Below are 13,947 nucleotides of genomic sequence, written 5' to 3'. Positions count from 1 at the left end.
TCAGCATGGCCTCGTGTGGCTGGCTTTGCCTTGTACCTCGAGTTCAGGCATGACTGACTTCAGACCTCCTAGAAGGGACCTAGTTTTCACTGTCATATTTGTTGGTCAAATCGTGTGATTTGTTTCCATGGTTTAAATGCTTATTCATTATTAGAATCAACTTTTGAGATGGCTTTGAATTTTGAAAACATAAGAGTTTTTTTTTAAAGGGAGTGGATTTGAATTAATAATCTTCCCTAAATTTGTTGCTTTTCAACTCCAGCCAGAAACTAGAAGGCTGGATGGTTCTTTTGAAGCTAGCAAGCCAAAAGGAGCCTCTGTCTTGTTTAGATGTACCATTGGATGTGAGTTAAGAGATAGGTGCAATTCCAAAATTCAATTCCAAAATCTAATCATGCCAGACACACTCCTTGGGGGCGTGGCATACCTTATATACACTATCCTTGTGGCAGGGCTAATCAAAGTGACACAAATATAAAATAAAATATAAAATGTAGTATAAAAATTTTAACAAGTAGGAGAACCCAGAATCAAACCCAACTCGGCCCAATCCTACCAGGCACACATAAGCAAAAGTTCTCCCACCTTTTTGATGTCTTCACAATCTTCTGAGGAGCTAGAGGGATGTCGGTGGGTGGCTATATAGGAAGCAAAGTCTGCTTGTAATTTTATCAAAGCCTCTTCACGCTCCAGAACCTGCAACCCAGCACAAGTCAGTTATGCTGGATGATCAATGCAACTGGCTTATTACTAGTGCTATTTTTGCAGGGTGTTCCTTTCTCAGCCCAAGTTTGTTGCAGCATTATATAATTCATATTATATAAACCAAGGAGAAGGAATTATGTTCTCAATCTTATATCAAGGTTCACTAAGGCATAGACAGTGATTTGTCTCAAGTCCGTCAATGGCCACATTTTGGACTCCCTCTTGATCCTCTGTGCAGTCCAGTTTATGAGGCAGAAGAAGATTCTTTGGAGGCTGTGACGGAAAGACGTACTGAATGTCTCAGAAGATAGGATTCAAAGTTCAAGAAATAAAGAAGGAAGTTTCTTTTGGAGTGGGTGAATGTGTACGTGTTTTTTAAAATTAAAAAAATATGAAACTTTTGTTCTTGTTTGTTGAAAATAATTCACATAGAACCCAAGCATTGAAAATAAGAAGTGAGACTCTCCTATCCACTTATTGTCCCCTCTCTCACTTCTACTAAGGGGGAGGGGCCACTATTGGCAATTTACAGTATATACTTCTATATTACGATCAAAGACTTTAAAAAACAAAAGTGGGATTGAACTATACATAAGATTCTGCAACTTTTTCTCAATGGTGTATCGCAAATATCTCCCATGCAGCCCTTACAGATCTGCTTAATCTTTTTCCTTGGCTGTGTATTATTCCATAATATGGATAGCTCTTTAATGATTTCTCTTCATCTCTTTAACTATTTCCCTACTGATGGACACCCTGGTTGTTGCGTGAGATTTTAAGTCTCTTTAGAATCTCAAACTTAGTGTGGGTTGGGGGATGCATACCATGGAGAATATGAACAAGAGGCAGGGACATGAATATGTAAGACATTTGAGGAGTACTGGAAAATAGATTACTTTAGGTGACTCTTTTCCCCTCCTCTCTTTCCTCATGGCTTTATTTTGGGTCTCTTGGGAAAATGTTCTAGAAGGAGACACTTACCAAAGCGTTACTGCAGGCTAGCTTATTTCGAAGTTCCTTTATTAGATCATCCTGTTCAGAGACCTTCTGCCAGACTTCAGATAGTCGTTTCAGGGTCTCCTGATGCTCTTGAATCATGCAGGGAGAAGTGCATATATGCACCTTTGAATGATCACCATTACTCTTGGGCTCCTGGGATATTTAAAAATAATAGGTTGATTTTGTTCATAATTTTCGAGTCAATTTCAATATGCCATGAACATGGAAGATCTCTAGACCTGTATTCTAAAAGTTTATATTCATATATGTGAATCAGAGCTTCCTTAACAAAAGAAAAAAATTAAGTGCACACACGGTAAAAAGTTCAAAGCGTTCACAAGAGAATACACTGAAAAGTCAGTCTTGACCCTCCATGACACAGGTCCCCTTTTCCATGACGGTCTGTGTTCCCAGTTTTTTGTATATCCTTCTGGGGATAATTTATGCATATTTATATATGCGTATATGTATAAGTATATAACCCCCTACTCTTCCCCTACCAAATGAAAGCCTTCTGCATACTATTCTAAACATTGTGTTTTCACTTGGCCACTTATTTAGGATATTTTCCATATTGCTGTTTGTGGATCTATCTTACTCTTCTTTTAAAATTAATTTCAAACTGCACGAGTAATACACACACACATATATATGTAATCTTTCTAAAACATTGTAATATTACAGGCAAGTCTAAATTTCTCTTTGACCACCACCTCTAATCCCATACTTGCTGCATTCTCCAGAGATGACAATTTGTGCATATCCTTCTAGAACTTTCTATACATTTACATACATATAAATGAATATTGTAGAATACGTATATTATTTTGTCTTTTTGAAACATTTTTTTTCTCAACAAGATGCCTTAGAAATTTATCCATGTTAGTACATGTGCTTTTGTCTTGCTCTTTTAAATTGCTTTTAAATATGTTTATCCAGTCTTCTATTGATGGGAATATATGTTGCTTCCAAGTTTTTTCTAAAACGAAGCTGAAATGAATATTTTTGCACATAAATCTTTGAGTACCTATTCTAGTTTATGTATAGATTAAATTTGTAGAAGTAGTAATCTATTTAAATTGGATCTATTTAAAACTTTGATATTGCACAATTGTCCTTCAAAGAAAACATACCAATTGACACTCTCATCACCATGAATATGGCTCTTTTCCTAGAAGTGCGTTTTTTTAAAAAATGTCTTTCTCTAGATCATCTGAAATCATGCATGAAGGTTACTACCTGTTCACTGGTCTGCACTAATAATGGGGTGAACTGACACAGACAGGCAAAAAAGAGCAAAAAGTCCTAGTTTGGATGGTAGATACTTTCTCCATTAAACTGTCTCCCTAACTGGGCTTTTTCAGGCAAAGTTGGAAATAGTTCATGTTCACTGAGCATGAAAGCTGCTCATGAGTGTATAAATAATTCAGTGTCTATGTGGAAAAAGGAATGGAAAACAACAAAAAAGTTAAGAAACAGTAAGATGATACTCTCATTATGTATATATAAAATATATATATATGTGTGTGTGCATTATATATATATATGTATGTGTATATTCCAGGTGGACTAAAGCTAAAAACATAAAAATACAAAATTATAAAAGTGTTAGGGCTTCCCTGGTTGTGCAGTGATTAAGAATCCGCCTACCAACGCAGGGGACACAGGTTCGAGCCCTGGTCCAGGAAGATCCCACATGCTGTGGATCAACTAAGCCCACGTGCCACAACTACTGAGCCTGCGAGCCACAACTACTGAGCCCACGTGCCACAACTACTGAGGCCCGTGCACCTAGAGCCCGTGCTCCGCCACAAGGGAAGCCACCGCAATGAGAAGCCCGCGCACCACAAGGAAGAGTAGCCCCCGCTCACCGCAACTAGAGAAAAGCCCACGCACAGCAACGAAGACCCAACACAGCTAAAAATAAATAAATAAAATAAATAAAATTTTAAGAAGTGCTAAAAGACAATATAAGATAAACTTTTGCAATTTTGAGGGTAGTGAAGGCCTTCCTAAACAAGACATAAAACCTAGAATCTATAAAGAAGAGCTAAGAGATTTAACTTCATAAAAATTCAAAAGTTTTGTATGTTGAAAAATACCATTAATAAGAGAAAATGAAAAGTTACAAACTGGGAGAAAATATTTATAACTTATATAATGAAGCATTATTACCTGTAATATATTAAGAACCTCCTATAAGTCAACACAAAGAAGACTAACAACCCAATAAAAAATTGGTTAAGGATTTAAAAGCAATTCGTAAAAGAGAAATCCACAGGACCGATACACTTATGAACAGGCTCACTACTTCATTCACAAGGTGGGAGCTGTGATGGGCCTCACAGATCCCCTTCAGCAGTGAAGGACTTACTCCTCCAGCTGCTGGGGGTGATGCCCTAAGATAGCCTCAGCTGTCAGCCCTCTTGGGGATTGCCTGGGCTGAAGAAAACTTTTGCCCAAGGTCATGTCTCTCCCTAGGAAGACAGCTCACATCCAATCACTGATCAACATGGAGCTATAAAGGCCAGCTCCCTTCTCCCGAATTTAGAATAGCTCTAAAGGTCCTTCCAGCCCCAGAGCTCTCCGTGAGGTTGGCTGAGGCCTTTGCTGGGACCATCAGAGCCCAGCTTCTCCATCTGCCCAACCCTGCTTCCTTCCCCTTCCCAGGTGTTGATGCCAAGAGCTTTCTCTAAAAACGTCCTGCATACCAGTCTGTCTCAGAGTCTGCTTCCTGGGGAACCCAACCCACAGCTATTAGAACTAAAGGAAATAAAAATTGAGAAAATCTATTTTTTTCCCCATCCATCAGTTTAGCACAACTTAAAAAGACTGAAAACATACCCTGTGAGTGTAGGGAAATTATTGTCGGTAAAAGTGTAAACTGGTAGAACCTTTTTGGTGTTCAATTTAGAAGTATCTTTAAACATTAAAAATAAGCATTTCCTTTAACCCAGCAAAATCCCACTTCAGGAATTAACCCCGTAGAGATAAAGATGTTCATTTACAGCTTGTTTGTAGTAGACAAACAGGTCAGTAGATGGTACAGGGTACAGTCATACTACAGAATACAAGGTAGTAACTAGAAGAAATCATCAAGATATACATTTAAAAAGCAAAGTGTAGAACCATATTTATAAAATGACTCATTTATGTAAAAAGAAAACTCTAACTTTTTACATAGCAATAGGATGGGGAAGATTGCCAGAACATTTCGGGTGATTGCCTAGCGGGAGAAGAGTGGGGCGGAGAAGGCTGAAGGTGGGCTTTTACATTTAATATCCATAATTCTGTCTAGAGAGCCTAGATTGTTGTATTACTTGTGTAATTTTAAAAAGCAATTGAAAGAAAAAAGAAACAAGTTCAGTCACTTCTTTGCTATGTTTTTTGGCTTTCTCCTCCTATTTAATCCTGACGCTATGGTTTCCATGAGTCCTGTGACCTGGAATAGCCCCCTGCCGGACCCCCATGGCAATATGGAAGATTTGAGAGCTCATTTGGTAATTCACTTTCTGCCTTATGTGAAGTTGTGGCTCCTTAAATTAATTAAGGAGTCTTAAAATTCCTAAGGAGCAATCTTACAGGAGATGTGAAGGCTGGAAGTGCAAAACTGAGGGCTACAAAATTCAAGGGAAGGAATGACAACTGGTTGAAGGTTTGGGTTTCTGGCAGAGAGGCTGGGACTGTTACAGGGACCACCTGGGAGCTCCTGGTCTGAGTGGTCTGGTTTAAGTCCTACCTGACCGACGATCCTGCTGAGCTCCCCCTCCAATATCTTCACTCGGCACTCCAGTAACTCGATGCTGCTCAGGGAAGTCTGGTATTTATCCCTGTAGAGGTTTAAGCTCCTTTCTAGGGAGAGGATTTTGTCCCTTGCCAAGACGAGTTGCTCCTGGGCCAAATGGAGCTTCTCCCCTGTGTTCTCATTATGATTTCCTGTTTCCTCCTCATAGAGAATCACCTGTTGGTGTAGGAAAAAACAACAACACTGAACCCATAGAAGCATCTAACGAGGAAAGGCTATTGCTATAAGACCACATGCAGAGGAGTCTCATATCTTAACTAGAAACCCAGATGCAAAGAACAGGCCCAGCTCAGATCTAAAAACTACAATACATAAAATCAGAATGTTAATGATTAGAAATTTTTTTTTTAAGTTTGTCCTGTTTAGATGGTAAGCTTCTTAAAGGCAGGGACCATATCTATTTCTCATTCTGTCTGGTATGTAGTTAATTCAATAAGGACTTGTTAGTTGATTAATAAGAATGAATGTATAGCTCCATTTTTTAAGGGCTTAAAATGCCAGTATTCTTTCTTTCCTATGTATTCTCTAGAGGTCTAATTTAGAAAATGTGGAGCCCCTCGTGCACACAGGTCCATGTCAGCAAAGTTCCCTAGAGATAGTGGGGGAACATGACCCGAAGATCCTCTGGGATTTGCAGCATCCTTATTTAGGTTCTTTTTCTTCCTAATCAATTAATTAGTCAACCAACTGACAGATATTTATTGAATGCTCATGAACACTGTTTTGGGTGCTTAGGGGTATGTATACCTATATAACATAGGCTCCTCCCTCAAAGAATTTACAAACTCTTACAAATCGGGGAGAGATACGATTTAAAATTAGCAAACAACTGTTGAGTGAGCTAAATTATATAGCTTGAATTATATGTGTTGAAAAGTTAAGAGCAGGAGGGTCATCAGGAAGGCTTCATTTGGGTTCAAATAGTTCAGTAGAATTCAGACAGAACACATTTTATTGGTCTAAGCTAATATATTTGCTGCCTGTTATTTGAGATTCGTCTTGGGAGAAAATCATTTAGTTTGAGGTGTTTATTTGGTAAGGAAAAGAGGAAAGGAATATTTTATATTCAAACGTTTATAACGGAAGCTCATATCCCCTTGACACCCACCATCCCTTTGCATGCTAACCCCACTCCAACCACAAGCATCTTCAACTCTTTGCCTGAGCGTTGCTCTGGCCCCAGTAGTCCACTCAAGCAGAGGAGCAAGACAAGGCAAGTGACAAGCACTGGGGAGTTTAATACCCTCAGGTGCAACTCTCAACCAATGACTGGGGTGGTTGGCTGGGATCAATCTGAGGGGTGTTCTACATTATCTCCCAGAATTCTCCAAAGGGATTGAACCTCAGTTTCCCATAGCAGTGATCTTCTTGATTTTCTTTATGGGCTTCCTGCCTTTGTTTGACTCACTTCCCTATTCTCCCACCATGCTTCCTGGGATCACCTCCTGAATTGACTAGTACTTATATTCATCTCCTTAAGATCTGTTGTTGGGAAACCCAACATTAGACAGAAGTTTGATACTTCTGTGAACAAAATATTGGGGGAACTTGGCAGAATGCCTAAAGTAATTTTTCCAAAGTTTTCCCATTTTGTGACTGCTGCCTGCTGAATCCCACACCTTGACTTTATTTGGGACAATAGTGAGCCTCACGAAAACACTGCATTTCCTTGCCTTCCTAAGAACTAGCTGTAGCTATGTGACTAATTCTCGCCAATGGTATATAAGTGAAAGTGTTGTGTGCAGCTCCTGGGAAGTGTCCTTAAAAGGGAGGAGTGTGCCTTTCTCTCCCCACCCCACCTCCCACCCGATTATTTGGAATGAAGATGTGATGGTTGGAGCTCCAGCAGCTGTCTTAGGTGAACTAGAAAATGGAAGCCTTGGGCTGATGATGGTGGTGCTGAAAGACAGAACCCTATGTATCTGATGACACATGTAGTTACCATAACAGTCCTAGACTACCTCTCTCTGACCTTCTTTTATATGTCATAGAAATAAACTATCTTATTTAAGACACTATTACTATGGGGTTTTCTGTTATATGCAGCCAAATAGAATCCCAACTAATTCAGGGTGACTTTATCTAGGCTGGACTCTTGTTTAAGTTAAGATGAACCAGACAGTTTTAACACAGCCCTGCATTAGCTTTATTAAACCATGTTTTATGCTCACAGGCTTTGTCCCAGATTATATTATGTAGGATAACCTTTCTTTGTTCCTTTCCCTCCCAGTCCTTTTCAGCAAATTCTTATTGGCCATAATATTTCCTTTAAAAAAAATTCCATGTTCTTTAAGGCCCTTCATAAAACCCCTGGAGTTAGTTCTTAAAACAGCACCATTCAAGATAGCCCTTGGAATTTTATCTTTAAGGGCAGAGGAAGAAAATGCCAGAGGAGGCTGCCTGTCCCATTCCCTTTTTTTTTTTTTTTAATAAATGTATTTATTTATTTATGGCTGCATTGGGTCTTCGTTGCTGTGCACGGGCTTTCTCTAGTTGCGGCAAGCAGGGGCTGCTCTTTGTTGCGGTGTGAGGGCTTCTCATTGCGGTGGCTTCTCTTGTTGGTGGAGCACAGGCTCTAGGTGCGCGGGCTTCAGTAGTTGTGGCATGAAGGTTCAGTAGTTATGGCTCGCGGGCTCTAGAGAGCAGGCTCAGTAGTTGTGGCTCGCGGGCTCTAGTGCGCAGGCTCAATAGTTGCACACGGGCTTAGGTGCTCCACGGCATGTGGGATCTTCCCGGACCAGAGCTCGAACCTGTGTCCCCTGCGTTGGCAGGTAGATTCTTAACCATTGCGCCACGAGGGAAGTCCCTGTCCCATTCCTTTGAACCCATGGTTTTACTACTGCCAGTGCTATCACTTCCCAACTGATTTTAGTTCTATGGTTTTGTTCTTTGGAATTTACTTGGGATTCTACAAGGATGATACTCTCTGGTTTAAAAAAAAATACTATCCTCGGACATGAATAGAAATGAATGTCCAGAATGTACTTAAGCTAAGTCTACGTGATCTAAAACTCTAGTCTGAAAAAAATGACTGATCTGGTGCTGTCAGCGATTGACTCAGACTCAGTGTCTTGTTATCTTATCAACTGTGCAAGTGCCAGGAATGTATATATGACCAAAACCTGATTTTTCTAAAAATGATTGACTTAATAGACCTTATACCTCCTTCATAACCCTCAGAGAACCAGAGTCTTTTGCATTTAAATTGCCATGGTAATAGAATGGAGATGATAAACCTACATGCACACCATACACATATATGTGCGTGCACGTACACACCTCCCACACATGTACACACATACCACATACCCCATGTGCATTAATACTGGCGCTTTCACCCAATTATGCCGTTCTGTTTAGTTCCCTCTGTTCAGCTTCAAAAAAAATCAAGACTTAAAGAGGGAAAGTTGATAAAACCTGCTCAAGATGTTGTGAAGCTCTTCTCTAAGTCCAATGCTTGCTTTCTAGTAGCTTTGGCCTGATTTCTGTAGGTACATGGGCATATGGGACATTTCCATAGTTACTTTATCTATACCTCATCTTCTTTCATCTTGCAGTGATGGTGGAGAATGACCAGGTCGGAAGTCTCCTTCTCCAGGATGGACTGATACTGCAGGAGGGAACAGTAAGAAGTCTGCAGCTCCTCGGTGCGAAACTCCAGTTCTTGCTGAAGCGCCAGCAACTTTTTCTTGAGCTGTTGGAGTTGTCTCAGATGACACTGTTTATTGGGCTCAAACTCCATGTGTGACTCCTCAAATGCTGACACTTGCTTCTTATCCTGTAATTGAGATCAAATATACAGAAAGGCTTTAGATTGTCACCAAGCAGGCATTCATTCTTTGATTTTTTTCATTTGTTCAACCATTCACATCCATCTATGCATCCATTTATCTTTTCATCTCCAGAGCACTTATTAAACATTTCACTCTATTCACAATTAAACATCACTTTGCACTTCCACTCTATGGGAAGGATTTAAAAGAAGGAAAAAACCATAGTTTCTTCCTACTATTTAGATCTACCATTCCTATTATGTAAGTCAGAAGAGAAAACATTCACATAAAGAACCTAGAGAGTAGTATAAAGATACACTCGATAATATGCTTATGTTTTGTCTTCACGTATAAAGATAACACAATCGACCTGGAAGGGAATGAATTTCTGGTTATGGTTCTTGGACTAAACTTGATTATTAAAAATGCCCAGATAAAAGGACAAACTCTTGGGGAAGTAGCTTTCTGGAATGCTGGGAAACGGGAGGCAGAGATATTGTACAGGCACATCTGGGCACTGACTCTGTCTCCTTCTGAAGGCAGATGTGACCTTGCAGATGCTGAGTGTGTGTGTGTGTGTGTGTGTGCGTGTGTATGTGTGTGTGTGAGATCTCTCCCTGCCAGTCTACAATCAACCTGAAATGCTGCCACACCCCACCTACATTTTCATTCATTCATTCAATAAGCATATGTTGAACACCTACACTGTATCAGGTATTCTGCTAATAGGACACAACCCTGAGTTGTTTATTCTAGTACGATTGAGACCTTTGCACTGATGCTTCTATATTTTCTTGCCCAATATTCCTGGTTGAAATGGAGCAGGACCCTATGGTCCTCCCCTCCATGTGCTCTGCCTGCCTTTTGTCTGTAGAAAAACTTTAGCCAAAGAATAAGTTTTATCAGAGAAGTGAGAAAATGCAGAAGCAAAGTAAAGCAGTCAAACAAGACCCACTAATAATAGTTTAGTCATTAAACGAAGTCAAGGACATTTAGTTCCTCCTCAAGGGCTATAGATAATATTCTGAGCCATATCCCTTGAGCTGTCTTGTAGATACTGAAACCCCCAGGTGAAAAAAGTTAATTACATGATGACCAGACTGTAGCCATGACATAAGCTGCCACAATTCTGAGAAATGGGCTCAAAGAAATGGGAACAAACCCACCCTGCAACTGAAGATTAACTGTACTTAAAACAATCAAGATGACGCTGATCAGACCCACCGATGACCAATTTCAAGATGACTGTCAGGGCTGACTGTGCTGTTTCTGCATGCAGCCCCCTCCCTCCACATATACACCCCCGAAACTCCGCTTTAAAAGCTCTTGCCCACTGATTGTCAGTGGGGGGAGTCAGCCTTTGGATGTGAGTCTGCCCTCCTCCCCAGTTGCCAGCCTCTGAAATAAAGCAAAGTTTCCTTTTACCAACCTTGCGTCTCGAGTACTGGCTTTAGAGTAGCGAGCAGTCGGATCCTACTTTCAGTAACATGGTGACATGTGGAAGAGAGGGGGGTGAAGAGGGTGGCCTGTAGGCCCTCCTTAGCGCCCTTCTCTGCTTATTGTCTTCCTACTTAACACTTTCCTGGCATGTCCTTAATGTGGCATTTCATATTCTGCCTTGCATTGCAATGATCTCTGTGCATTTTATCTTTTAATTAGATTATAAATTCCCAAAGGGCAGGGGTTATGTCTCCTCCTATAGGGCCTAGATTATAGATTCATACACAGCTAGGAATTGAAGGAAAGAAAGAAACAAAATAGAGAATAAGCAATCTCATTGGCTCCCAAGAATTTGAGCTTGTAGCCTTGGCCGCATTAACAGAGTAATTTCAAAGTTTTTTAAAATAAACTTTTTTTAATTGTTTTATTGAAGTATTCTCTATATATCATAAAATTCAACTACTGTAAGTGTACAATTCAATGATTTGTAGCAAGTTTATAGAGTTGGGCAGCCATGATTGCAATCCAGTTTTGGAATGTTTCCATCGCCTTGAAAATTCCCTCATGCCCATTTGTCACTCCCATTGCTACCCCAGCTCCAGGCAACCACTAATCTGTTTTCTGCCTCTATGAATTTGCCCTTTCCAGACATTTCATATAAGTGGAATTGTATAATATGTCATATTTTGTGTCTGGCTTCTTTCACTTAGCATAATGTTTTCGAGGTTCATCCAGGCTGTAGCAAGAATCAGGATTCTGTTCTGAATACTGATTTTTACTGCTGAATAGTATGAATATACCATATTTTGTTTATCTGTTCACCAGTTAATAGATAGCTGGATTGCTTCGGTTTCTATTATGAGTAATGCTGCTATGAACATTAACATGGTAGCTATTGTGTGAATATATTTTCATTTAGTTAATTTGTTTAGCAAATATTAAGGGAATACCAGCTATGTGCCAAGCACTCGACTAGGCAATGGGGATACAGAAGTATATAAAACAGAATCTCTGCCTTCAAGAATTTTGCATCTACTGGGGGGAATGTGTGGAGGAAGAGAGAGACAGAGAGAGGGAATGAGAGAGAGAGAGAGAGAGAGAGAGAGAGGTAGCAAATTACAGAAGTAAGTTATGTAGTTTATTAAGAGGAAAAAGTGCTGTGGAGGAGAGTAAAGCAGGGGAGGGAGATGAGGAATGCCAGGATGGAGGAAGTTGTAATTTTGAATTAATTTTGTTTTCATGGAAGATCGCTTTGAGAAGGTGACATCTGAGTCCAGACTTGGAGGAGGCAGGGAAGGAGCCTGGTGGGAATCTACAACAGGAACACTCCAGTGAGAGGTAACAGCAGGCGCTAAGGCCTGGAGGTGGGAGGTGCCTGGTGGTGTTTGAGAAGCCACTTTGTTCTGGCTGGAGCAGAGACAGTAAGCGGGAGAACGGTACCAGATGAGGTGAGAAAGGAAAGGGAGGTGAGGTCCTCTAGGACCATGTAGGCCTTTCTGAAAATTTTAACTTTTCCTTTTAGGGAGGTGAAAGGCCAGTGGAGTGTACTGAGCAGAGAAGTGATGTGATCTCCTGTAGATGTCACAAAGGACACACTGGCTGTTAGACTGAAAATGAACTGTAGGGAGCCAAAGATAGAAGCAGGGAGACCAGCGTGGAGGCTACTGCAAGAATCCAGGTGAGAAGTGACAGCGGCATGGACCAAGGGAGGAGTTGGGAGAGATGGCTGGATTTTAGATGTATATTTGAAAGTAGACTCCACAGGATTTGCTTCTGCGTTAGATGTGGGATGGTGGGAGATAATGGTCATACAAGGCAGGATAACTCCATGGTTTTGCTCTGAGTAACTAGAGAGATGGAGTGTTAAAGAGATTAATTCAGTAAGAGCTGGGACCCAAAAGAGAGAAACTCTTCTGTAGTGAGAGTGGGTGGAGACAGCACAGATAAGATCAGAGAGGCTGATCAGCCCAGTTCAGAGCCAGAAAGACAACAGCTGACTGTGTCAGTTCAATCTGAAAGAGAAAACAGAAAATGCACCACAATGGTCACCAGGCAAAAAAAATCCCAGGCAAAGACAAGCTGAACCCTTGGCCTGAGAGAATTCTTTCCTAGGCCAAACAAAGCTGAATTTTGTATTTACTCTGTGTAGCTACAATTGCCAACGTTTATAATAAATGTTTTTAGTTAAGTGCTTTCATTCTTTTCAAGATAAGAATTGTGCTATTCTTACAACTCATCTGTGAATGAGGTTCAGAGAGAAGGGACTTGGAAGCGGGGTGTGTGTGTGTATGTGTGTGTCTGTGTGTGTGCTCAGGTGTGCATGCACAGAAACATATATGGGGGAGGTTCTCAAGAGCCCAAGTCCTCTGTCTATACAGGTAAACTGTGGGGTGGGGAGCTAATTGGAAAAAGACATGGTCGCGAATAAGTACTTAATGTGGGTAGAACTAAAGCAAAGGAGTGAACATCTGGTGTATGGTTACTGCAGAAGGGCTTATTTTAGTAAAGCTAATACCCAATAAAATCCTTACCAAATTTTGCTCCAATCCTGTTTCTCTTGGCTTTGTTGACAGTGACTTGATCTCTGAAAATTAAGAAACAGGATTCCTGGTCCTTCTAGTGCTTGTGTGCAAGTATTGATTTGGACCTGCCTCTCCACTGCTGGATGTGTATGACCCAGCTGAAAACTGACTAGTCTCCTCATTATATTCTTTCTCTGCTTCCCCTTATTTCATTACCCAAAAGAATAAGAGAAATGCTCTTCTTTTAAAGAAGCCAAACTCTTTCCTTAGGGCTTCCCCTCCAAGTACATCATCTATACTTTGGTGTGTTCATAATTGTTCTTTGACTTTAAAGCCTCCTGTGGGTAAAGAATGTCCTTTCCTAGTATAAAGCTTAGTAACCTGGCAGTGATACTGGGGAACTGCTAATCATCTCTTCCTCAGAGGACATGTTAAAACTTCTGGGTTTAATTTTGGTTTGAGGTAATATAAGAGACCAACCAGATGATGAGAGTTCGCTAAAATCTTTCAGTACAGGGCAAAGGTAGTACCTGATCTAATTTGCCTGCTTATAAAGATCCAAGAACTGCTCATACCTGCAGAGAAACTAGAGTTTTCTTGGATGAGGATTAAACATTTGCACACTGTAGATACCTATGGGCTTAGGAATCAAATTTCAAAGACTTGGAGAAATGCCTAGACTTATCTGAGACCTATTAAATTT

The 13,947-nt window shown here is 40.4% G+C and overlaps 1 protein-coding gene across 1 annotated transcript in view; it reads right to left on the bottom strand.

The window, feature by feature from the left end:
• PMFBP1 (polyamine modulated factor 1 binding protein 1) overlaps positions 1-13,947 on the bottom strand; it is a 43,829-nt gene that overhangs the window by 18,968 nt on the left and 10,914 nt on the right. Inside the window, exons 3-6 of the mRNA XM_059999299.1 lie at positions 9,045-9,287; positions 5,444-5,665; positions 1,687-1,857; positions 586-696 (exon numbers count right to left, since the gene is read on the bottom strand). Coding sequence (XP_059855282.1) covers positions 586-696; positions 1,687-1,857; positions 5,444-5,665; positions 9,045-9,287 — 747 coding nt within the window. The remainder of the gene's footprint in view (positions 1-585; positions 697-1,686; positions 1,858-5,443; positions 5,666-9,044; positions 9,288-13,947) is intronic.

The sequence above is a fragment of the Delphinus delphis genome, chromosome 20, assembly GCF_949987515.2.
Source record: "Delphinus delphis chromosome 20, mDelDel1.2, whole genome shotgun sequence".
Lineage (NCBI taxonomy): Eukaryota > Metazoa > Chordata > Mammalia > Artiodactyla > Delphinidae > Delphinus > Delphinus delphis.
Note: the sequence above shows the minus strand (reverse complement) of the source record. Positions and strands in the feature narration are given on the sequence as shown.